This window comes from Topomyia yanbarensis, chromosome 3 (assembly GCF_030247195.1).
Source record: "Topomyia yanbarensis strain Yona2022 chromosome 3, ASM3024719v1, whole genome shotgun sequence".
NCBI classification, from domain to species: domain Eukaryota; kingdom Metazoa; phylum Arthropoda; class Insecta; order Diptera; family Culicidae; genus Topomyia; species Topomyia yanbarensis.
Window position 1 is genome coordinate 294,021,829 of NC_080672.1, and position 25,148 is coordinate 294,046,976.

Sequence of the window (25,148 nt, forward strand, 5' to 3'; positions counted from 1 at the left end):
TTCCAATCCTCAGGAAACGTTTGCTGCTGAAGCGATAGGTTAAAAATATATGCAAGTGGTGTTACAAGTAAGCCCCGAACATTTTTTCAATACAGTTGAAGGTATAGCACTGAGGCCGGGTGCATAAGATGACTTGGTTTTCCGAATTGCAGATATAACCATTTGTTCAGAGACAGTAAACACATCCAAATCAACAGCACAAGCAGGAACGTCGCGAGAGGCATTTTCGAGTTCGTTTGCGGTTGGCGAGTCAGTTGAAAAAACACTCGAGAAGAATCTGGCAAACAGCGTACATTTCGCCACAGTTGTCGTAGCTTCTTCGCCGTCGTAAAGCATCCTTGATGGAAGTCCAGTTTCTTTACGCTTCGTGTTGACAAATGACCAAAAGCCCTTCGGGTTTCGGCGTAGAGTATTCTGGATGCGGTTTACATAGCGTTTGTACAGAAGCTTGTTGTAACAACGATACTCATTACTGGCTAAAGTGAACATGCGCTTAGAAAGAGGACACCGTCGATTTGTGTACGCACGTAGGGTTTTTGCTCGAGTACGTTTTAGCTTTCGAAGAGTGCTGTTTGACCAGGGTGGCTTGCTAGGAGGCTGACATTTAGGCACTGAGGTCTCAACACAGTTCAGTAGTAGTCGCTTGTAGATGGCAACTGCAGCATTAACACTCACTTGGGCATGCAGTACACTCCAATCAATTTGCGACAGAGAACTGCGCAGCTTTACAAAATCAGTTTTGCGAAAGTTGAGACGGTCGACAGAAAGAGTTTCTACATACTGAACTGATCGAATAGTGCCAATTGAGATTTCAAGCGCGGGATGAAAGTTGTCAAGTGGAACAATCACGCTGGATGCTTCATTGACGGAACATACAGGTATAATAGTTTCACTAACAAAGACGAGATCCAGAAAGCGTGACTGGTGGTTAGGAATCATGCTTACTTGACTTAGCCCGTTGAAAGCAAATCCGTCCAGTAGCAAACGACTGGCGATGTTGGTTGTCGAAGCAATCGGGTCCGGGTAAGCGTATCCGTGTCGTGACGGCACCCAAATGAGTCCTGGCTGATTGAAATCACCAAGGACAATCATCACGCCATCCGCGCCAGCTTGTGAAGAAGCGTTATTCACAGCATCCATGTGAAGTTGCATGATATTGCAGTCGAGTCGCTTTTCAGGAGGAATATAGACAGCACCAATATAAAAGTTCCTCGATGGAGTTGTAATTCTAACCCAAACAGCCTCAACACTGGTTAAACTACCTACATCAATCTCACATGAGGCAAATGCGGTGGAAACAGCAATCAAAACTCCTCCTCCACGTCCGCGAATACTGTTGCCACTATTTCGGTCCGCACGGTATACGGTGTAAGCATCGCCGAAAAGCTGCACTGATGTTATACGCGCATCGAGCCATGTTTCGGTGAAGACGCAAACATCGTAGTCACCGTCCACAGCAGCTAAATACACGTCATCAATGTTCGTCTTAAGCCCTCTCGCGTTCTGATAGTAAATCCGCAAACCATCAGTGTCATGTGAGAGGTGTCGTGCTGCATTCCAAGTTTCAGGACTGTGGGCTCGATGATCACTATCACCGCAAATAGCGCGGGGAGAGCAGGAAGATGGTTTGGATATCACAACTACCTTCGAAACCGCTAGAGATTTTACACAAGTTGAAGGCTGAAGATGGACGTTTGTTTGAACCTATATACCCAATAACCCTCGGTTTCGTCGCATAACTGAGACCAAGGATCCGAAGCGGGATCCGCCGGGTTCCAATGGTGCGTCAGCTGTGATCCACTCGTTTGCCCGGATTACTCAAACATAGGAGCTATCAACTAGTTCAAGTCCGACGGAGCGGTGCGATGTCGGACAGCACCAGGTTTAAAGCGATGTGGCGTAGCCACATTAGGCGTCAACGCCTAGTAACAGAACATTCAATTGTAAACGGTTAATTATTGGATTTCGGACTAATAACGTATTACATCCGTACCCTTGCGTGAATAGTATAAGACTGACTTAAGTATATTGAAAATGAGAGAGTGAGGTTTGTCTTCGGATGATATGATTGATAGGGTGGTGCCAAAATTTAAATTTAAAATTGGAATTCTGTTATAACGGACACCACAGGTTAAATCCCGCCCCGGCGATCTTTTACTCAGTCTTCCGAGTCATCGGAACTCAAAATTTCTTCTTCACTGTCTTCCACCAATGCGTTGACGGACCAGGGCTTCATCCGATCAGACGCAAAGATAGTTGACGTCTTCTTCTGCTTCAACTGTACTCCTGGCGCATCCACAATTAGGTATCGGTCATTTCCCAGGGCCTTCTGGATTAGGTACGGCCCTTTGTATCTCGGCTCCAACTTCTTGCTGAATCCAGTAGTTTGTGGATCCTTTTCCACGAGCACGAGTTCACCTTCGAAGTACTTCCTAGCTGGACGTCACGCCTTGTCGAAGTAATGTTTCTGCTTCTGTTGCTCCTTTTCAATTCTAGAACTCACGGCACGTTTCAACCTTTCTGCATCAGTAGCTGGATATTCGTTCAATGACGATGAACGAATGAACGGACCGAGATGGTCCAGGTGGATTGTATCGAACGGCACCGCAATCTTGGCTATCGGGTGCAATTCGCCTTCCTTCGCTCCACCTTTCGCTTTGACATAGGCACAGTGCACGCACGATCCAATGTAGCGCTTCAGGTAGCTTCTCATTCTGCGGAACCAAAAGCACTTCCTCATCGCCTCCAGCACTTTCTCCACTCCTTTGTGCCCCAGATCGTCGTGGTAATTGCGGGCAATCCGCCAACGTGCCCTTGTTGGTACTACCCACTTCAATCCATCCTTGCATTTTTTCATCACGCCCTCGTCCTTCAGAGCGTACTCCTTATGAATCTGCTTTTTTCGGTTGTCGACTGGAGATTTCGACAAGATTTTCATGATCTCGAACAACTTTTCGTCTTCTCTCTGCAACAGCTTCAGCCATTCGTCTTCTTTAATGCTCACTTCCATCACGTGGGCCATGACCGGTTCCGGCTCATCCGACTCTGGTTCGAACACCGGATTACGGCTCAAACAGTCTGCGTGTTTCATCTTCTCACCCTTTCTGTGCACTAACTCAAAATCGTATTCTTGGAGCTTCAGCAACCACTTGCCCACTACCGGTAACATCACCTTCTTGGCCATCGTTTTCTTCACCGCTTCGCAATCGGTCACTACTACAAAGCGTCTTCCCAAAAGGTATTTTCGGTACCTTTCCACTGACTCTACCACCGCTAATGCTTCCAGTTCGTAACTATACTTCTGGCTTTCAATCGGTGACGTTTTTCGGCTGAATTAGCTTATCGGATGCAAACCGTCCTCCATACACTGCAACAGTATTCCAGACAATCCATGCGAACAAGCGTCTGTGTGCACTTCAATGTTTCTCCCCGGATCGTACATCACCAGTACTGGTTGGTTCACTAAAGCTTCTTTCAATGCTCTGAAGGCAAGTTCTTGTTCTTCTTCCCACATGAACGGTTCATCTTTCTTCGTCAACCGCGTTAACGGTTCGGCAACTATGCTAAACTCCTTCACGAACCTCCGAAAGTAATTGGCAAGGCCCAAGAACTCACGGATATTGCGTACGGTCACTGGTTTTGGAAATTCACTGATCGCCCGAACTTTGTCTTTTCCCGGTCGTATTTCACCTTCATTGACCTCGTGTCCCAGAAAATCGAGTTTCGTTTTCAAGAACTGAGTTTTTTCTAGGTTCACTGTTAGTCCAAATTCACTCAAACGCTTTAACAGGGCTTCGAATTTGTTCAACATATCGTCCACATCTTGCCCACCGAAAATAGCGTCATCGAGATACACTACCAGTCCAATCGAACGGAAGGGAGCAATGACCGTGTTGATCATTCTTTGAAACACTGCACTACCATTACTAAGCCCAAAAGGCATTTTGACGTACTCAAAGTGTCCGTACGGCGTCGAGAAAGCAGTAAACTTTCGACTATTTTCCGCTATCGGGATTTGATGGTAGCCACGGAACAAATCTACAGCCGTGAATAGTCGGCCGCCAACTAATCGATTTAGGCAATTTTCGATAGTTGGCATCGGCCATGAATCCTTCACTGTTCTAGCATTCACAGCCCGATAATCGACGACTATGCGCCAATCACCATTTTTCTTACGCACTAACACTGTCGGACTATTGTACGGAGAACTAGATGGCTGGATAATATTCGTGGACAACAAGTCATTTACAGTACTCTCCACCACTTTTTCTCGCGAATACTCCATTGGATACTGCTTTGTATGTATCGGTTTTTCGGCTCCGATAACGTCTATCACCATCTCACATCCCTTGGCGGTACCCATTTCACTATAGTTTTTTGCGAAACAATGTCGATAACACTTTATCAGCTCCAGTATTTTCTCCCGCTCTGCATCAGCTCCTTCCACGTTGATCTCTTCGGCGACTATCGGCTCGTAAGCTTGGATGCTGCACACGTCACCCTGCGCCCCTCTGAGTAAGGGTTGGCCTTGTCGATCGTCGCTTCGCTGCTCTGCAATCTTCTCGATCCGCACTCTACCCCTTTCCTTCACAAATCTAATATCCTCTCGATAGAGAACATCTCTCCCGACGATCATCGAATTGGCTTGAACTCGATTGGGGACCACACACACTTCGATTTCCATTTCGATCCCGTCCAGCTGGATCACTTCCACACTCTTCTGTCGAACGTGTACCTTATTGCCACCAAAGCCCACTAGTACGATATCACATGGCTCGATGCTGTTCAATACACTAGCGCAGCTTTCCTTGATAGTGGTTACTGCCGATCCACAATCATATAGTGCATCGATTTCGTGCCCGCCAATGATCACCGATTTCACGAAATTACTCGACTGACGAATTTCTTGCATTGGTCGAGGAACTTGTTTCACACCACTTTTATTGCAGTTTTTTGTTATATGGCCCCTCTGGTTACATCGATAGCACTCAAAGTTTGCGTGAGATTTTTGGGGACTCTTCACACTGCAGTTGGCGGCAACGTGACCTTCACCATTACAGCGATAGCACTTGATATTGGTGTTCAAAGCTCCCGGAGCTTTCACTGGCTTCGAACTAGAGGCACGCACACTATCGGTTGGTTTCAGTTCTCTTACTTCAGCCAACCATTTTAATTGTTTGAGCAGCTCCGGTAAAGTGCTCGCTTGAGCAATACTACCGAATTTCCCTTCTAGACCCAGCACAATGTATTTGATGGTGGCCTCATTCGGCAATTTCCCCTTTCTACCCATGGCCACCTGACTGTAGAAATAGGTCTCAAGACTCTCATGCGGCGTCTTCTTTCGGGTCATCATGGCCTGATGGATACTAACGACATCGACAGACGTTGGGAAATCCCGAACGAGTGCAACTTTGAATTCGTCCCACGTGTTCACCGCAACGCCACTGAACCACAGCTTGGCCGCGCCATGAAGGTTTAGAATTCCACACTGCAACTTCCATTCTGCGTCACCCCGGTAGAGAGTTGCCGCCTTCTCAATGGAATCAATCCATTGCTGAGCCGTAGGTGTAATCGGTACATCTGGATCAAACGGAACAACGAGATCCTTCACATCTCGGACATCGAAACGACGCTGGGCATTTCCCTGCGCCATATCCGTCACTTCACGAATCAGCGCCTTCATCGCAGCTTCACTCATCACCACCGGCTTTTGTTCGTCCGGCATTTTGTTTTTATAGCGCGGGTCTTTCAGCAAAAGATCTTCGAAATGTTCACGTATATCGACTGGGGAACTAAAACTGTCACTATCGGAATCGGTATCTTTATCTACACCTGTTGGGTAACTTTCCTGGCTCAATCCACTGCCTCCAGCCTCTTCTTGGCTGCCCGTCACACCAACCACGCTTTCAGCAACGCTTTTAGATATTTTCTCCAACGCCTTATCGGCTTCGTTCATCACACCGAAAGGCACCAATTCCGAAATTACTTTTCGTTCCCGTGATCAACTTATTCACGCATCTCAAGATTCAAGTCGCGATCCCGAAAACAAAATCGATCCTGTCTACAGTTTTGTAAACGGTTAATTATTGGATTTCGGACTAATAACGTATTACATCCGTACCCTTGCGTGAATAGTATAAGACTGACTTAAGTATATTGAAAATGAGAGAGTGAGGTTTGTCTTCGGATGATATGATTGATAGGGTGGTGCCAAAATTTAAATTTAAAATTGGAATTCTGTTATACAATGTATTTTTTGAATTATGCCAAACGACAATTATGCCAAATGTCCATTATGCCAAACGAGCATTATGCCAAATGATCATTATGCCAAATGACCATTATGCCAAACGAACGTATGTGTCACCTACTGTTATGCCAAATGAACATTATGCAAAATGAACTTATGCCAAACGAACTTATGCCAAACGACGTGCTCCCGTGCCGTACTGCTGTTTCTACGAATGAGCTTTGCGACAAGCCCAGAGAATATTTCTGGCGTTCACTTCGTGACGTGTGACGTTTTTATACGTGTGTCGCAGTTCATTGGATGACAAATGGGCAGTCTTAGCAACGCTTGTTGCTAAGTCGAATTGTGCGGACCAATCGTAGCGCAGATACTTACTGCTTTAACAAAATCCATTATTTCCGTTTTTTAGTTATTGTGCATTCTACGGAATTATTTACAAAAATGTTGTGCACATTTTCAGTCAGATAGCGATAACATCTATTTTTTTATTCTGTGTCACGGCAGATATTCACGTTCAAAAAATCGGGTAAAATTCAGGCCGAGTATTTTGAAACGGGACCGCTATATTCAAACGTTAGAAGTATTCTAAATCGAATACACGTAAATCCGTAGAAAATCTTCAAAACTGTAGATCTACAATTATTTCCGTAGATCTGACATCGAAATAATTTATATGCGAGTGGTCTAAATGTCTATTGACTTGTACCACAATAACAGACAAAAATCATTAGAAACCCTCTTATCATATTGTCGTAGTTTAGGGATGAACCATACAAACCTCTAAAACTAGCAAATTTAATGAAATGGACTTATCTGCAAGCGAGAACCTCTTTGTTTACTCCCTCTTCCGCTAATGACTGGGTAGTTTTAACGTCTGCTACTTAATTCTTTGCATAATATGCTAGTCGAAATCATAATCTTCCGAAATGCACTGGAATATATTTGGAAAGTTCTATCATTACGCAACAATAACCGAAAGAGAAAGTGACGGAAGAGATATCCTCATTTGCTCATATTCATCAAATTTACTTAAATTTAACAGGCTAGCAAAATCGGGGAAGATTATATTAGTGACAGCAAAATAAAGGGCTGAGGAAAGTGCAGCACTTTTCAGTTTTCAGCCTAAAGCTCGCTCAAAGTTTCATAAGATTTTGAAAGATTGTTGTTCATCCCATAGACGAGTTGGCACGAATTCCCTCGAAATAATAATAACATTTTATGTTCTACAAACACGCAATAAAAAGATATCAGACAGATGAAGGCTATATGTACTTACTTTCTAGCAATGGCAACCAGCTTCGCAAACGGTTTCTCCCAGGTATACATCTTAATGACCTGGATTCCCTGAATAATCTCGTTCATCAATCGTACTCGCTCATCCGTTCGCAGCGCCGTCTGCAGTCGCAGTACTGACGTTTTCTTTCCCAGGTATGCTTGCAGTGGAATGAACAGTAGCAAAAATATGACACCGAACACAGCGGAAATACCAATCTCCCGGTACATCAAATAGGTCACTATGATTGTTTCTAACGGACCAATCCACAGGTAATGCACAAACAGTACGGCTAAATCCAACCGTCCGACATCATTTGATAGCAGATTCACCACTTGCCCGGCCGTTGTATCCCCAAGGGCAGTCTTACTCAGCCTCAGCGATTTCCGGTAGATCATACTGCAGGCAGCGACACGCAGCTTCATTCCCAGATGCAGTTGAGAAAGCATGTAGGAGTGCATGAACAGCACACTGATAGCACTGCATAGAACGATTGCAGCAGCATACAGATACGCATCGTTGATGTTTCCATTCTGCTTCGAGTAGTACGCCACAAGGGCCCCAAGAAAGATCGGCTGAGTTACTTTGAATGCCAGCTCCAGTACAAGCAGGATCAGCCCAAGCATAGCAATGTTCCAACCAAACACTTTGATCATAGCTCGCATGAGACTCGGTTGTTTCCCCTTCACTCGTTTATTTGCCACTTCATTTTCCCATGCGTGACACAGTCGGTTCCCTAGCTTGTCGGATTTGTGTGCCTTCAGTGGTTGATACATGTCCTCCGGGCCCAGCTCCTTCTTGTAACCCTTGTAGAAGATGGGCAGCACCCAGCCGAACACGATGTACGAGATGAAGTTTGCTTTCTCTGCGGGGCATATCGGAAGGGAAGTCTGTTTTTGCCCCTCCATGATTCAGCGCTGGAACGATAAGATTAAACGGGATTAGTTAAATAACTTGCATGCAAATACAGTGATAATGGTAATTGTTACGATGTAATTCAATTCCAAAGCTGGAAAAGTGAGATTGATGTCGTGAAACTAGTAAACGGCGCGTGCCTACAAATAATCATAGTTATATTTGTTTACTGTTTACTCAGAGTAATAATCATTAGAGTCGTAATGTGTTCGAGCTTCAACAAGGAAGTAGCCTTTGTGCCAGTTGGATTGTTCACTGGGCCAACAATTAGCCTGCACGTTATAAATCGGATCTCGAAAGCTCAACGAAAACTGGACATAGTAGCATGGCTTGGCTTGTGTTTCGAGCATCTTTTGATGCATCGATGACAATATTAATTAAGCGGCACTGACGCTTATCGGAAACAATATTTTCTAACGAAGCCATCTGTTGTCCGGTAGTTATCATGGCTCAGAATCAACAATTAATCATTTTTTGATTAATACGTTCGTTCGTTACTGGTTTTGTTGTTATCAATTAACTGAACTGTTTGATTGCTGAGTAGTATCACTTCAATGAAAACAACCGCACAGCCTCATTGAGGTCAGACGAGTTTACTTACTTGGTTGCAGAATAAGGACTGAAACTTAACTGTTGGTGACATATGGCATTTTATAGGAAGAGCCGAAATGATGCAACCGTTGGAATTTTTTGCAGAAGGTATTGATACCAGCAATAGAGTTCCCAGTTTCATCAGCATCATGGTCAATCGAGAAGGCGTTCTCGAGAGGATACGCTCATAATCTGTGGACTCTAGATAAGTAACCTGTCAAAATAAGCAAAGTGCTTCATCTTAGCACTCGTATAGGCTAGATATGTTCCAGCTGTTAAATCGGTTAAGTAAACGTGTGATGCATCCCCCAATTTAGAATATGTACTACGGTCCCTGGTTATCATATGTTTTAAGACAGTGGTCCAACTGGAGCTGCAGAGCTTCGCTTTTGGAAGGACTCTTTGTCAGAATCACTCACTACAAAAGCAGACAAGATGGGAAATGTCACACAATAAAACACCGAATGTGGCCAATTACAGTGAGCCGTAATTCTGATTGTGATATTTAGTATACGGTTCAGGTGTGGAGACGTGGAGAATTTACGATCGCGTGGAAACAAGCGTTTATACAGGGTCCTGCACTAACTTCAAACCGTTCGCGCAGCTATCAACCAATTTAGGGTTGAATGGCAGTTCGGAATATTGTTTACAAGCGTAAAAGCGCATTTTTGCCAAAAGTGTACGCAAAACAAGTTAACTGTGATGAAGTCCAAGGTCGGAGTTCCTTCGCTTGGCCGAAAGCGGTCAAATTCTGAATATCGTATTTTTGCCATTTTTTTTCAAATTGAATAACGTGAACTCTCAAAACGTTACTTGACCCAGCGTTTATACAGGGTGTTTGGTTCATGGTTAAGAACCTCTCGAGGGGTGCTTGACTGTCATATTTGGAGAAAAAAATCGTTCTACATATACCATCAAATCTCAACCATTACAAAGTTATTGAACTTTTTGTGTTAAAAACTCATTTCTCCTAAAATACCTCTAACTCAAAAAGTATACTTTGTATTTCAAATATTTTGGGTCCATTGGGAAGGTGAGAAAATTTCCCATTGAGTGATGTCCTCACATGTTTCAGCTAATGAGTTTAAGTAACCTTTTCAAAGTAATTTATTCAAAATTGAACAATTTTAATCAATTTTTCGTTCATTTCGTGAAAATCCTAATAGTTAACCTCATCATTTTAATAATTCAGATCGTTAGTCTTGAAGAGCTGGATAATTCGTTCTTTGACATGGATACACTTACCTTTTCTTAGTTCATGATTTTGGGTTATTCAACTTGGATATTTTTATCTCATTTTCACTAAAACCAGCTCTAATTGAAAAAGTATGGCACTTATTGAACTTTTTTTTCTTTTTAGTCGAAAGCCAGGAAAATTTTACAGAGAAAAATGTATTAATACCTTTCAGTTAAGTGAATTTAGTATTCTTTTAGAAGTAAATTAGTTTAAAGTTAGTGCTATTATTAGCATTTTCGTTAATTTTCTTAAAATAGTAAAAAATGAACATCGCCATCATTATCATGGACATAATGCATCTCAGCAAGTTCTACAGTTCTTTCTTTGACTCCATTCAATTATCTTTTTTGGTTTCGACGCAAAATCGTTTTTATCACATCGTTTCATATGCAAAATAACGATTTCAAACCCACTACATTTGTGGCGAGGTCATGCTGTGTTAACTATTAAATAGCAGCAAAATGAAAAGAGATATAGACAAAGTGTCAAATAAAAAGTTATAGAGAACATTAAGGGGCATCAAATGAACAATAGTAACGATAAATTTTGTTGATTAATAATTAGAATAATCACAAAACTCTAAAAAACGTAAATTTTGAGTTATTTCGTTAGTAAAAAATCATTTAGTACCCTTAACTAAAAGATATTTGTACATACACTGATAGGACATTTTCTAAGCTTTCCAATGAAACCTTGTAAATAACGATAAAAAGCATATTTTTTAGATGAGAGGTCTTTTAAGCACTTGCAAGTTGGTTACAGGAAACGCATAGTAATGAAATTACAAAGAAATGAGAAGAGGTAGGAATATGACGTCCAAGAACTAATTATGAATCGTCCTAAAACCCAACTTTTGGATAATGGATATTGCAATAATCATACTTCATTATTTCGAGAAAATTAGCAAAAACCTCCTCAAAAACACTAACTTTTAACTACTTTGCAGCTAAAAGTTAAATAAAATTAATTAACAAAAAGATATGTGAACACCATTCAATAGGAAATTTTGTCACCTTTCGAATGGAACTAAAAGATTTAAACTACAAAGTATACTTTTAAAGTAAGAGGTATTTTAAGACAAATAAGTTTTTTACACAAAAAGTTCAATAACTCTATAACGGTTGAGATTTGATGGTATGTGTAGAACAATTTTTTTCTCCAAATATGGCAGTCTATCACCCTTCAAGAGGTTCTTAACCATGAACCAAACACCCTGTATGAGAGGAGGACCAGGGGACAGCATTGGCTACGAATAATTCTTTGGGCCGCTGTAACCGCAGATGGGCGCGCTTCAATCACTTTCATCGAGCTTTCTCGTCAAAGTAAATGCGACATATTATCGGAAGTTTTCTGGAGACTGCTCTGAAGTCGTGGGAAGACAAACTTCAAATCATGGACGTTTCAACAACACTGGGTACCGTCTCACAAAGTACGAGTGAACCAGGAATGACTGAAAACCAAGCTAGTCTATCGGAGCAACAGAGAAAAAATTGCTCACTTGGCAGATGAGAATAAAATTGTTTCCTTAAAATGAATCAAATTGATTTTGTTTTGCATTCGCGATGCACTTGTACCTTAGAAAATATCATTGTAACGTCAAAAAGACATATATCTTATGTTACTTGTGAAATAAATATAATAATAATAATACTAATAATAATAATTAGCTCTCAGTTCAAAATCGCATTTTTTTTCTTTTGATTACAGTTATTTTAACTTTAGGATCATTCGGGTCTGGGTAAATTGGCATAAATTCGTTTGGCACAAGGTCATTTGGCATATGGTCATTTAGCATAACGGACATTTGGCATAATGGTCATTTGTCATAATTTTGAGAATTGATTACACTGAAGGTCATTTGGCATAAGGGTCATTTGGCATAATTTTGAGAAGTGATTACACTGGAGTTCCTTTGCCATTTTTTCAACTACAGGGGAAACATATTTTAGAACTGTGCGAGAAGTCAGGTAATTCGGAATAATTTTATAACTGGATAATATTTGTGCGCCGAAAAAAAAAACAAAAATGATAACAAATTCAGTTAAATATATTACAGAATTCAGCAAATTATTCATAATACTACCGATAGTTGTACACGTTGTTTTCCACCGTCATATCACCCTTTATTCTTCCCTGATCTAAACCAATGTTAACATAACAACAGGTAACCGTGTACAATAGTTAACATTAAATTACAAATCCTAAAGTCGCTGAAAAATGAAAACGCTTTTGCAAAAATCATTTGCTGATCTTCGCAAAAATATAATTTTACTGTGCGAATTGTCAAATGAAATAATTGAACAACTTTTGATTGGCTTAGCGTGTCGGGTAGCTGACCCAATAGTTGTGATTCGGATAGTGATGGAAATTTGTTGTTTTTAAGGTCAGATTCATCCAAAATATGTGATTTTTTTAATTCCATATATTGGTCCAAAAATATTTCAAAATTAAAATTTTTAAAAAGTACATATATTAAACTACTTCAAAACATTCTTTAAATTTCTTTTTGATTTTTTTTCATTATGGCGGCTCTGAAAACAGCTGCCCAAACTCGTCTGATTTGTTTGGTGAGTGTCATTATTTCTTGGAAACGCACCACCTGAAAGCAAAAAGCAAAACATATATATTCATATTCAATATCGAATTGGCTATGGTCGGTACTCCAAAGAAACATTTCCACCGAGAAAAACAAACAAAATGGCCGATTTTTTTCAATTTTTTTAAGTTCAAAAATTTAAAAAAAATATAAAGTCCGTAAAAGAATTTTTCTAAGTGTACAACTAAGTGTTATCACCTATCGTCCGTGGTTTTGATACGTAATTTTCGTTGTACGATTCAGGTGCTAGAAGTGAATTGAGTTCTTACATATAACTAAGTTTGCTAGGACGGAGGGTAAGGCTGTTCGCAACGCTGTGATGTAAATTTGTTCCAAAATGACAAGCCGTAGGATAATTTGGATCTGTCAAAATACATCTAGAACACTATGTTCCCAACGCGATGATTTAGCCACCTGTTCTAAATATTGTTCATTCGATTTTGATTGTTTATCACCTATGCGACACATCTTTCTTTTTCTGCTGTCAATCCTCACACATACTAATGAAAAATATTTAGAACAGTGTTCTATTCGTGTTTCAAATTCTGGAAAATTTTCAACAAAAAAGTCGAGGTGTTGTAAATTTGATCCAAAAAAGTGCTCGAAAAATAGAACTGCATCTCAGAATTGCGATCGATCTGTTTTAGTCGACGATGTGAATTAGAACAACCCATATAGAATACATCAGCGTTGCGAACAGTCTAAAGATTTTCGGATGTTACCGATTCATGATCTCGGGAGTTTGTTGGTTCGCGTTTTTAACTTCGTAAGTACTAAAACGTTCACCTTATCACAGGTATGTTATCAAGTTTACGCGATCGCGGGCGTAGGTGTGCGTGGATGATCGCGAAGGGCTTAAGCGTTCGTATGTTAACGTGCTGTCGCGTTTTCTCGCGTGTATGTGACCTCGCGTGTATAAATTCGATGTTGAAACTGTGTGGCCATGCACATATTCGTGTGTGTTCTTGGATGTACGTCGTCGTTCCCCGTATCACTAGGGTTCCCGGTCATGTTGCGAAGGAACGTGTTGTCCGTGGATTTGAGAGCTTTAATTGGTACAATTGAATGCAAGATCTTATCCTGCTGGTATTGTGGGTGGACTTCCGGAAGTGACCGATTCTTGATAGCGGGAGTGCAGGAGTTTGTAGGTTCACGCGTGAGACCGCGTTTGAAAAAGTACTGAGACGTTCACTTTATTCACTGTTATTCCATTTACATGATCGCAGGCGTATGTATGCGTTGATGATCTCGAAGGACTCGAACGTTTGTATGTTAACGTTTTTATCGCGTGTGCTAGCGTGTATGTAACATCACGTGTATAAATTATATTTTATAATTGTGTGGCTGTTCGCATACTCGCGGGTATTCTTGCACGACCGCACGTGGACCGTGAATCTGATACTTAACTTCTAGTGTATGGTTCAGATGTCAGAAGAGAATAAGTTTCCCCATATCAATACAGTTTTCGGTCATGTCGCCATGGAACGAGTTGTCCAGTGAACATGAGCGTCATTTTATATTGGTCCAACAGTAAGTTTGAGTCTAGGCTGGTGGGATCGACTTCTGAACGTGAACGATTCATGGCCGTGGGAGCAGTAGGTTAATGCTTGGGACTGTGTTTGGAAATTTATAGTTGCTAATACGTTCATTTAATTGCCGAGGAGTTGTAGTGTTGGCGAGATCACGGGTGTAAGTGAGGGAATGTAGTCTAGGTTGGGACGGGTTTGTTTAGAAGCTGATATCTTGCCTCTATGATAATATTTTTAGCTTATAGTACACCATTTTGTAGATATATTTTGTGGCTTAATGTTTGCGAATGGAAGATGTTTACTTGCAATTTTAAATAAGACTCAGGATCAATTTTCTGCATGATGGCAAAATGACAAAAAAAAGTGTCGTATAGGTTAAATTAGACAATTTAATCTTTAATGCATTAAATTTATGGTTACGGTTAATATTTATTTTTAATTGGTGTTTTGGAATAAGAATAAGTAACTGAACGACTTATTTACTTTCATTTGACAAAGTTAATCTGACTCACAGTTTTTACATGTAAAACTTGTACGCAATCTTGTACGCATGCGTAAGTGCATGGTGTCCCAACCCATACGACACACTTGTCCCAACCTATTTTTCGAAGAAAAAAATTTAACGAAGCAAAAGCAAAACCCTGATCGGCAATAACATTTCAGTTACTGATTAACACTATAACATTATTTACGTTGCAATTTCGATGAAAGATTCAGTTTAAGATGGCCTAAAAATCAGCACAACAAAAGATTTTTCGCTCGTTTTTGACACTGCTCAATGAAACTGTGACAAGAATGAACTAAAACGTCAACTTAGCGTAAAAAGTGAGCTACGACCGAGTCTAGTGGGTGCTAAAAATAATAGGTGGCAACTCTGCATAGGAACGAAAATATCGAGCTGCCTCAACCTATACAGCGTCCCAACCGACAATCCCTTATGTATGGATGATTGCAATTGCATGTTCGCGACCAGGTTTGTGTTGTCGTGAAATCCACGAGTGTTTGTACTTTACTTTTGGAATGGGAGATTGTGGAATAAGGGGAAAAATAACATACCAAATAAATAAAAAAGGGAGTAAATTAAATTGAAGCGCATAAATTGATCGATATTATTTTCAGAACACAAGAGTACTTGAAAAGCAAACCACTAGAACTACAACAAAAACAGACTAATGAAATAGAAGAAAAGAACATATTTAACGTGCAATCAAACTACCTGAGCTCGTCGAAATGCCAGCAAATGATACTTATTTACCATTAACGATAATTGCATTCTGTTAGAATTTGCTGAACGGGAAGGGATGATTCACTTACGTCGGAAAACTAATCGTACTTTAATTTATCCAATCCGATTTTCCCGAATGAATCGCATCGAATGCACGAATTGAGCATCGAAAAAATGGCCACCGAATGCTAGGAACCCACGATCCTATCATATACGCTAGTTCTTCATCCATTCCCTGACCCAGCTATCACAAATACCCAGACGAACACATACACAGATAGACATATATATGACTAGCACATAACAATTGCACACTAGTACTAAATATTACAATATTATTACAGCACAACCACTAATAAGCTTCTACTTTTACATTTTTTTAATTTTTTTTATTGGTCTGTGAACGAGGACGAAGTCGATCGATAAATCGACACACAATGACCTCCCATTGCGAACCGTGTCCATAACACCGTCATTAAGCTATGTAACAATATCCGCCAACACGGCTTACAGCAAAAAACCAACCCACGCCGACCCGCCAGTCGCCGGCCTACACAGGCTAATGGTTCATCATTAATTTGGTCAGTTGCAGTGTATAAAGAAACACAAAACATAAAGAAGCCCATAAGCCCTCTCGATCTCCTCGATGCACCGCTATTGGCGATTTGCGGCAAAACCAAAATTAGTCATGCGACACCTATGATTCAGCTCATGAACTGGCAAAGTGATACAATTTGCTTTTTTTTCACCCCTAAGTGAGTCGTAGCTTACAACAAAATCTTCATTATCTTCTCGGAAAAGCTAACCACTGCCAAAATATGAATGAAACGAGTAAGAAATTTAGTTTTATTTGTAATTATTCTGAAAGTACAGCCATTTGCAACTATTTGACTCATACATTTCTTCGAAATGTAATCGGGGTATTATTGTGGTTATAAAAAATCGTTCCATAAATAAAGTTCCAACTCGAAATCGAGACCCAATCAGCACCAATGTCAAACTCCTTTATATTTTGAACAACGTAGGAGATTCAGTGAAGACTATCGGAGAGAAGGATCGGCTGTGCATGATACAAAGCTGACACTTTCCTATTACCCGGCTATATTCTTTCCTCGCGTGATTTGGAGAGTTTCATGAATTTACACCATCTCATGAAGGTTTAGCTTAACTTAGGACGAACGGGAAATGCTGTTGCGGCGGCTACGGTGCTCAACAAATTACATTTCGAAACAGCGCGCATATAGCTCTGCGAATAATATTAGAAACCACTATGTTTTACACTCTTTTCGCAAGATGTTTACTCATCATTTGATAAAATGATGATTTTCCTCCATTTTCATAAACAATTATCAACAAATTGATCGGTAATTTGGTGTTTAAAAGTCATTTTTTACCAATGTTTACAGAAAATATATGCACTATGACAGAACAGAATAAAATCAGCAACACTTTCCTTCCAGCGCTATCTGCGAGCGGTTTCAACGTAGAATCGCCAATTGAGGCGTAATGCAATAACCATCTTAAACAGTTGTCTGTCAGAGGTTCTTTAAAACTGGCGCAGAAATATGCCTGATGCTGTTTGCAATACCGTCAAACCCACCAACCAAGAGAAGGGAAAATCCAAGCCATTTAAAAATATTGCAATTTTTACTAATTTGAGGTACATCGAAATGTTGTAGGGCCAAATACTATAGTTGAAAAAATGTATCTCTATGATTATGTGCACACGCATCCCGTATCTTCTCCCTTTTCCACTGATCATCTGTTTATGCAACTGCAGAAACAAATATTTTCACAAACATCACCTCGAAATTACTACAGTATTCGAGAGTATATAAAAAAATGATATCTGCACTGGTAGGTGGATAGATGCCAAATCGTTTCAAAAACCAGTTATTGTAAATTTTGAGTTCATATCAAGGCATAACAATAGCAATAAATAATTTGGACCGGGACTCGTCCACAGTGTGCATCGCAAAGCTTATCAGTTTGACAAACATAATGAGTCGCTACAATTTGGCCTTCCTTACTAATCTACACGTCATTATAAAAAAACTATAAGAAGTGTGGAAGTTCTGTGCCACTGACGAGAAAAATACGGAGATGATATGAACGGCAGTGTTTGTAGTCTGTCCAGCTAAGCTTGGCAATTATCAGTTTTCAAAAAGAATCAGTAAAGAAGTAAATTAGGTACTAAAAATATACTATTCAAGTAACTGTTTCATTGTAATATTACTTTCTTCATACAGTGCAATGATTATGTCACAACACCTACTGGAAATCTCTTCGTGAATATGAAAAATAACAGACGATGAATCTCTGTATAAGAAATCAACATCTTAGTCTTGTGTTTACCATTTATCTGTTAGCGCCATTCCAATCGAACATGAGCACTGTGATTGTTCCAGTTCGAGAAGGATTCGAAAAGATTTTTCTCGCTTTGAATGGTGTTGACTGTTGACTCGTGCTCGATTAGTAATCAGATGATTGAGATATCGAACCTTCATACAGAGATTCAGCGTCTTTATTTGAACAGTATTCTAAGTACCTAAGGCATATTTCTATTCCCAGTGTATGTATATCCACAGATAACAGACGCTTAAGGCTCGATTTGAATCGTATGTAAATACTCGCTACTGAAATTCCGAATAAAGCAGACGTCTGGACCACGTTTGGCAAACGTTTGTAGTTGGCGCAGTGATTGATACAATGCAGTTAGAGTGCAGCTGTCAAACACGTTGCGCAAATGGCAATAGGGAAACTCAGATTTTCAACGTTTATCAATTTGAACGTTTACATAGGGTTTAGAACTAAAATCTTTTCTTACATATAATCTAGCAAAAGTTGTTAAATGCAAAAAAGAGCTACACTGTGTTTACATTCTCTTTCGATTATTATGGCGGCATCATTGGCGATTTGCGGCAAAACTAAAATTAGTCATGCCACACCTATGATTCAGCTCATGCAACCAGCAAAGTGATGCAGTCGTAGCTTAAATTTCATTTTATTCTCAGAAAAAACTTACCAGTGCCAACATATCAATGAAACGAGTAAGTAATTTAGTTTTATTTGCTATTATTCTGAGGTTACAGCTATTTGCAACTATCTGGCGCATACATTTCTTCGAAATGTAATCGCGGTATTATGGTGGTTATAAAAAGACTTCATAAATAAATTTTCAACTGGAAACCGATACCCAATCAGTATCAATGTTAAACTTCTTCATATTTTGGACTACGTAGGAGATTCTATTAGAGAGAAGAATCGGCTGTGTATGATGCAAAGCTGACACTTCCCAATTAGCCGGATATATTCTTTCCTCGCGTGATACGGAAAGTTTCATAAATTTACACCATCTCATAAAGGTTTAGCTTGACTTAGGAGGAACGGGAAATGATGGTACGGCGGCTAGGGTGCTCAACAAATTACATTTCGGAACCGCGCACATGTAGCTATACGAATAATATTAGAAACCACTATTTCTTACACCCTTTTCGCAAGATGTTTACTCATTGTCTTTCGCCAATAAAACGTGTCGATACATTTCCGGTACCGTAAACTGGAATGACATTGATCAATTTTAGAGGTAATCATTACATATTTTTAGACGCAACACATTTTTTTTTAATTTTATATTTTTAAACCACGTAATGATGTGTAAATATCAATATTGGATGGTTTTACCTGAGATTGTCGCCTTTCTACGTTATTCTTCCAAAAATGATTATAATTTAAAGTTCTTTTTCGTATTACGGGGTGATTTTGACAACCTATATGTTCACCCACATTAAGGACATGCTGAATAGAGCCACAAGGTGGCAGCTAAAATGGCTACCGTCGTTTCTGCTTCTTCTTTTTATTTCATCGTCAAAATCAAAACATTGCATTGGTGCGCAAGACAAAATCTTTTGTAACTTGAGTGTATTATCTCAAATTGCTTAGAAATTGTATCAATGTATGCAGGCATGTTAGCACAAGGTGATGAATAGGTTCTCTTCACGGAATTTTGATTCGTTTGAGAAATTTGTGCCTTTTTATTTTTCAAAACAAATGAAACACGTGGTGCAAAAACCAGTCAGCTGATTGCTGAACGATACGCTTGTGTGCGTGCCATCTCATATCGGTATAGTACTTTTTAGCCGCACACAGATGCTGAACGTAACCCGAACATAACCGAACCTTTGTTGTGATTTTGGCATCGCTTCACCTTAAGTTATTGACGTCAATATTTTTCATTCAAACGTTTGTTTAAGCTAATTTTGAAAAGAATAAGTATCTTAGTTAAATTGTTGATAACTGGTATTGTACAAAGTATTTCAATGTACTGTAAAATTCGAATTACCCAAATACGTATAGTTCGAGTCGAACTGGAATAAAAGAATCTGTAAACATTTTGAACTGCTAAATTTGTTTTACTTCAGTGTTTTATCAATGCACAACGAATTACATACATTATAAAAAAACTCTTAACCCTTGAGCACTCGCGTTGTACCCAACGTCTCAAGCCGTGATTTGGCTAAAAAGATCGGCATGTTGCAGAGCTAGAAGAAGAAGAAGAAGAAAATGTCGAAGTTCGCCTCCAAATATCTCATTTGGCAGGCCATCTGCTCTTGCGGACTGAGGAGTGAGCCTTTCGTGACAAAGGGCACAGTAAATGGCGAGATCTACAAATCTGAGTGCCTCGAGAAGCGCCGTTTGCCGTTCTTGCAGCAGCACGACGAAGCTCCGCTATTTTGGCCAGAGTTGGCATCATGCCACTATTCTAAAAGTGTCCTGGAGTGGTATGAGGCCAATTCTGTCCATTTTGTTTCAAAGGACATGAATCCGCCAAACTGTCCGGAGCTGTGCGCGGTGGAGCAGTACTGGGCAATGATGAAGCGAGAACTTCGGAAGAGCAAGAAGACAGTCAAAGACGAGAAGTACATGTTAAGAAAATGGAAAAAAAACTGAGAAACTGGCACCGGATGACACTGTAAAGACTTTGATGGAGGGCATCAAGCGAAAATGCGTTCATTTTTACACTCAAGGCTCCATCGATTAACTTCTTTTGATTTTTGAAGTAAATATATGTATAAAACTACCCTAAAATTTTGGTTTGATTTTAAACAGTATAAGAAAATTGGCATGACATTTTCGGTGTCGCAATAATTTCGCAATATTTTAACTATAATTTAACATGCATACAACTTAAAAACTATGTGAATATTTATGCATAAATTGTTATAGATACTAAAGCTAACAGTACGGTTAATTGGCTAGTATATGCTAGCTATCACAGATTAGCAAGACAAATAAGTTGTATTCATTAAAATCTAGCTTAAAACTAATGAATTTGTTATACCTATAACAGTACGGACAAATATAAAAAAGAAGAATTTGTTTCGGGAAAACCCGGAAGAAGCAAACGAAAATGTAAGCTAACCTATATTTAAAACAGTATGCAATCTAATATAATATATTACAGCTTTGAAGCTGCGTGTAAGCTGCTATCAGGACGTGTATTCTTCCCAATCCGAACACATACTGTGTAGAACAATAATGATTATAACTATCGAATAGAATAAAACAATTTAACGTGTATCCGTTCCTTTTACTTATTTGGTTACTAAATACATCTGTATAATATGTCCAAAATATTTTCATAAGACGCTTTGGATGTAGTTGCGATACTAGAACTATGTAGTTAATGAAAATTGTCAAGAAGGATCCGGTTCGCGGTGACATTTACTTTTTCCGCATCGCATGTCCTGTCACAGGTTTCGCATGGAGCCAGAACTTCAAAATTCTTGAATGAACAACTCTGACAAAGACACTGCACTTCTAAATAGTCGCAAACTTGAGATTCAGAGATCATGTTAACTAGCGCTACATATCGGCAGAATCCTAAACTATTCAGCGTATCACTATCGCCTGTGCAACTATATCAGACACCGTTGTGCTAACAAATCAGGAATTCGAGTAGGCCAAAAATGTATGGTCACTAGAGTGGGACATGGTTATATGAAAAAAAAAATTAAATTTCGCTCCGAGTAACTTTTTGGGTCCCATTTAGCTCCCAGAACAACTCTGCAAATTTTTAGTTCGATCGGTGAAACTATATTTTTGCGCCCACGGTTTCAAGTTTACATGGGATTTCGTATGGGAAAAACGTGTTTTGCAAATTAATTCTTCCAAGAGTCGCCCGTTACCTCCTAAAAATAAATAGATGTTTGTTTTTTATAGGAAATTTGTCAAGGAAACAAAGTCTAGAAGACCACGAAACGATCTGATGCTTGTGGAAAAAGTTATTAAGCAAAAACCGATTGATGCCTTGAAGATTAATGAAAAGTTTACTTTTCATAGCATCACTGCTGCTGACGGTCGAGTTATATACAAAATCTTTAATTTTCTCTTATTATGTACAAAAGAAGACTCAATTTATTCCTCAAAACTCTTGCGAAGTGGCCAAACAGTATAGATAAATGATTTAGACACATTAAGAGAAGATCAAAACAAAATTGCATATAATTGGACAACCAACAACAGTGGTGCTAGAAAAAATGAAAATTTTATCAATCATCAGAGCATCAATTGGTTTCAGATAATAACTTTTTTCTCAAGCTTCAGATCGTTTCGTAGTTTTCGAGACTTAGTTTCTTTGTTAAATTTCCTACGAAAGCCACATTACGGTTTATTTTTAGGAAGCAATGGAGGAATTATTTTGTAAAAACTAATTTTCCCATATAAAATCCCATATAAACTTTAAACAATGGTACTCAAAATGTTGCTCGGAGCTGGAATCAATTTTTGTCCTTCCCCAATGGTCACTAGCGTCACTTAGTGGCAGAATATCGAACTATTTCGCATACCACATCTTAAATTTTGATCACCAGAACAACATTGTCGAAGACACATATCTGCTGAAACATCAGACACTTTAGATAAAGTAGATCGAAAAAAAATGCTCACTAGCGCCGCATGGCGGTAGAATTGCGACATATTCATGTGCCCATCCGAAAGGCTATTATCTACTGCTCAAGTTTGCAGTAGAAAGTAGTGGTAAATGATACGGATCACGAGGTATTCTTAAGACTGTCTGTGTTGCACAAAGTACAACCCGCGAGTGCTCGTGTTACAAAATTTTGGCGCAATTGCCGGAGGGTTAAAAATGAATTTGGCACATCGCACCCTAAAGAAAATTACAAATTTGCTTGGAATTTTCTTACTCTTACTTAAACCTGAGAACTATTTATTTATAACAAAGACTCTTTACGAAGCTTCGTAAAAATAGAATAATGTAAAATTTCGGTTTTTTGTTGTTTTTGTACCTAAAACCGAACAATTTGCTCAAAAGGTATAACAAATCAGTATTTTATAAGCTGAGAGTAAAACTCATTTCAAATTTAAGTGCAATTGCAATTAGACTATTCTGGCTAAATGAGTTATCTACGAAAAAATTTCGAGTAATCAAAGTTACCCTGGTTTACGGTACATATGAAAAGACTATGATTTCTACTAACATAACGTATGCGGAATCAAATTTGGACAAAATTCAAAAGGCAACTTTGTTGTAGAAAAATCTTTATTAAATATTCTCTCTACATGGACACATTTGTCAGCTTATTCACTTAATGTAGAAAAAAATTTGAGCCCATTCGAGAAGCTTTACGACAGTTTATAGAAACTTTTTGGAAAGTAGTCGAAAAAATTTATGTTGGAATTTTCTTAATTTCATTCTTAACTTTTATTATTTTGTTTGTTAGTTTTAGTTCGAAGGTTATTTGCATATACTCTTTGCTTCAAATGATCCAAGAAATCCTAAATTGGAAGCAGTTGTGGTACATTTGGAGGGTTATCAGCCTTTTGTACAAAAGGTATGCCATAATTCTCCATAGCGCAAATTTTTTTTGTCTCAATGGCTAGATGCCAGATTGGGCGTTCGCTGTCATTTTGTTGACATAGTATCTCCTAGCGGGTCGAAATCAACACTGGATGTTTAAAATAAGTGTGCTCAAAGTATGACGTTTAGTGTGGTGCCTTGCGCAGGGTTGCATTTTTGTTTTAATGCTGGACGCGTTGTCCAAATTTCATTCCGCATACGTTACAAACAATATTAGATACAACTAGTTATCATCGGAAGAGAAAGTAAGCAGAGAGAAGCCCTGATTTACGAATTGGCGAACGGAAATAAAAAACGCAAGGACAGAACATGCTTCGCAAAACCCGTTTCAAACATATTAGAATATAAAAATCGAAAATAAACTTCAAGCATAAAAATCGGACCGAAATTTTTCAGAATAAGAATCGCTTAAAAAGTTCTCACCCGTAAAACTCGACAAGGATGAACCTCCAGTATAAAAATCGTTTAAAAATAAATAAATCGTTCGTAGGAGCATCCGTATATCGTGATGTTCAAGATTAAAAGTCGGCTAAAAAACTACTTTGTTAGAATCGGATATATTTTTTCCGGTTTTTATTCTGAAGGTTTTTTTATCCGATTCTTGCAGAGTAAAATCCCAGCCTGATTTTATATTTATATTATATAATATAATATAATTTTATATTCTAATATATTTGAAGCGGGCTTTACAAAGCTTTTTTTCTGTCCTTGCGGCTTTTCTTTTCGGTCGTCTAATATTAGTATGTCAGGAACCTTCAACTGCTTTAGTTTTTCTCTTCCTTATGAGATAATCTGGGACAATATTTTTATTTTAGAAACTTGCTACTAAGCCCACCTTGTGCGTAATTTGCGAATGCAACCAAACAAAAACAATAAAACGTTATCATTTACTGGGCTCTTACCGACACGCTGGTTATTTCGTTTTACTAATGATAAAATACATCGAAGATGTCTGATAGACGAACTGACACCGACTGGCAGCCGCATTTCCAATGAACACACGTTCGATGATAGACGGCGGGGAATGCCAAGAGCGAGGTTCCTAGTCTCGTTTTGATGTGGCAATACAATCGATAACGCGGACCGAGAGCAGTTCGCGTCGCAGAGGATTCCGGTTGTTAGGTTCAAATAACATTTGAACTCATTCAACTAGAACATATTGGCTCTGCCTGGTAGCTTCAATTGTATGTATGTTTACGCTACAAAACGGAACCACCCGCAGACAGACAGCATTGTAGTGACGAGGTCGTTTCGTTTTGCCGGTCAATTAACAACTGATTGTAGACTTAATTTTATATGAATTAGCACACTGTGAGTGGCGATTGCGAAGAACGTCAGACAGGAATGAATTATTAACTGGATGGCAGACATTTCAGGTACAGAAATTTGTGGAAATAAATGGCAAACTTGGCCCGATAGCATCGATTAAACTATCGAGTATAGTTGTTGTGTCTCTAGGAAGTTCGCTTGGTGTTTAGGTAGCTGTCATAAAATTGCAAATGTAATTTAAAAAAATAAGTTCGTTACTGCTTTAGCATTAGTAATTAAATTCCAACCAAACCAGAACCATTGGCTCAACTCATACGGTCAAGGTTTTTGTCTGTCACGTTATATGTGCAAGCAGGATAAGCCTGCATAAACGATAGAATCAGA

The 25,148-nt window shown here is 39.2% G+C and overlaps 1 protein-coding gene across 3 annotated transcripts in view; it reads right to left on the bottom strand.

Moving 5' to 3' along the window:
* LOC131694108 (probable multidrug resistance-associated protein lethal(2)03659) overlaps positions 1 to 25,148 on the bottom strand; it is a 61,826-nt gene that overhangs the window by 14,656 nt on the left and 22,022 nt on the right. For all 3 annotated transcript variants that reach the window (XM_058982509.1, XM_058982508.1, XM_058982507.1), the window contains one exon: positions 7,527 to 8,440. In XM_058982509.1, coding sequence (XP_058838492.1) covers positions 7,527 to 8,431 — 905 coding nt within the window. In that variant the 5' untranslated portion in view covers positions 8,432 to 8,440. The remainder of the gene's footprint in view (positions 1 to 7,526; positions 8,441 to 25,148) is intronic.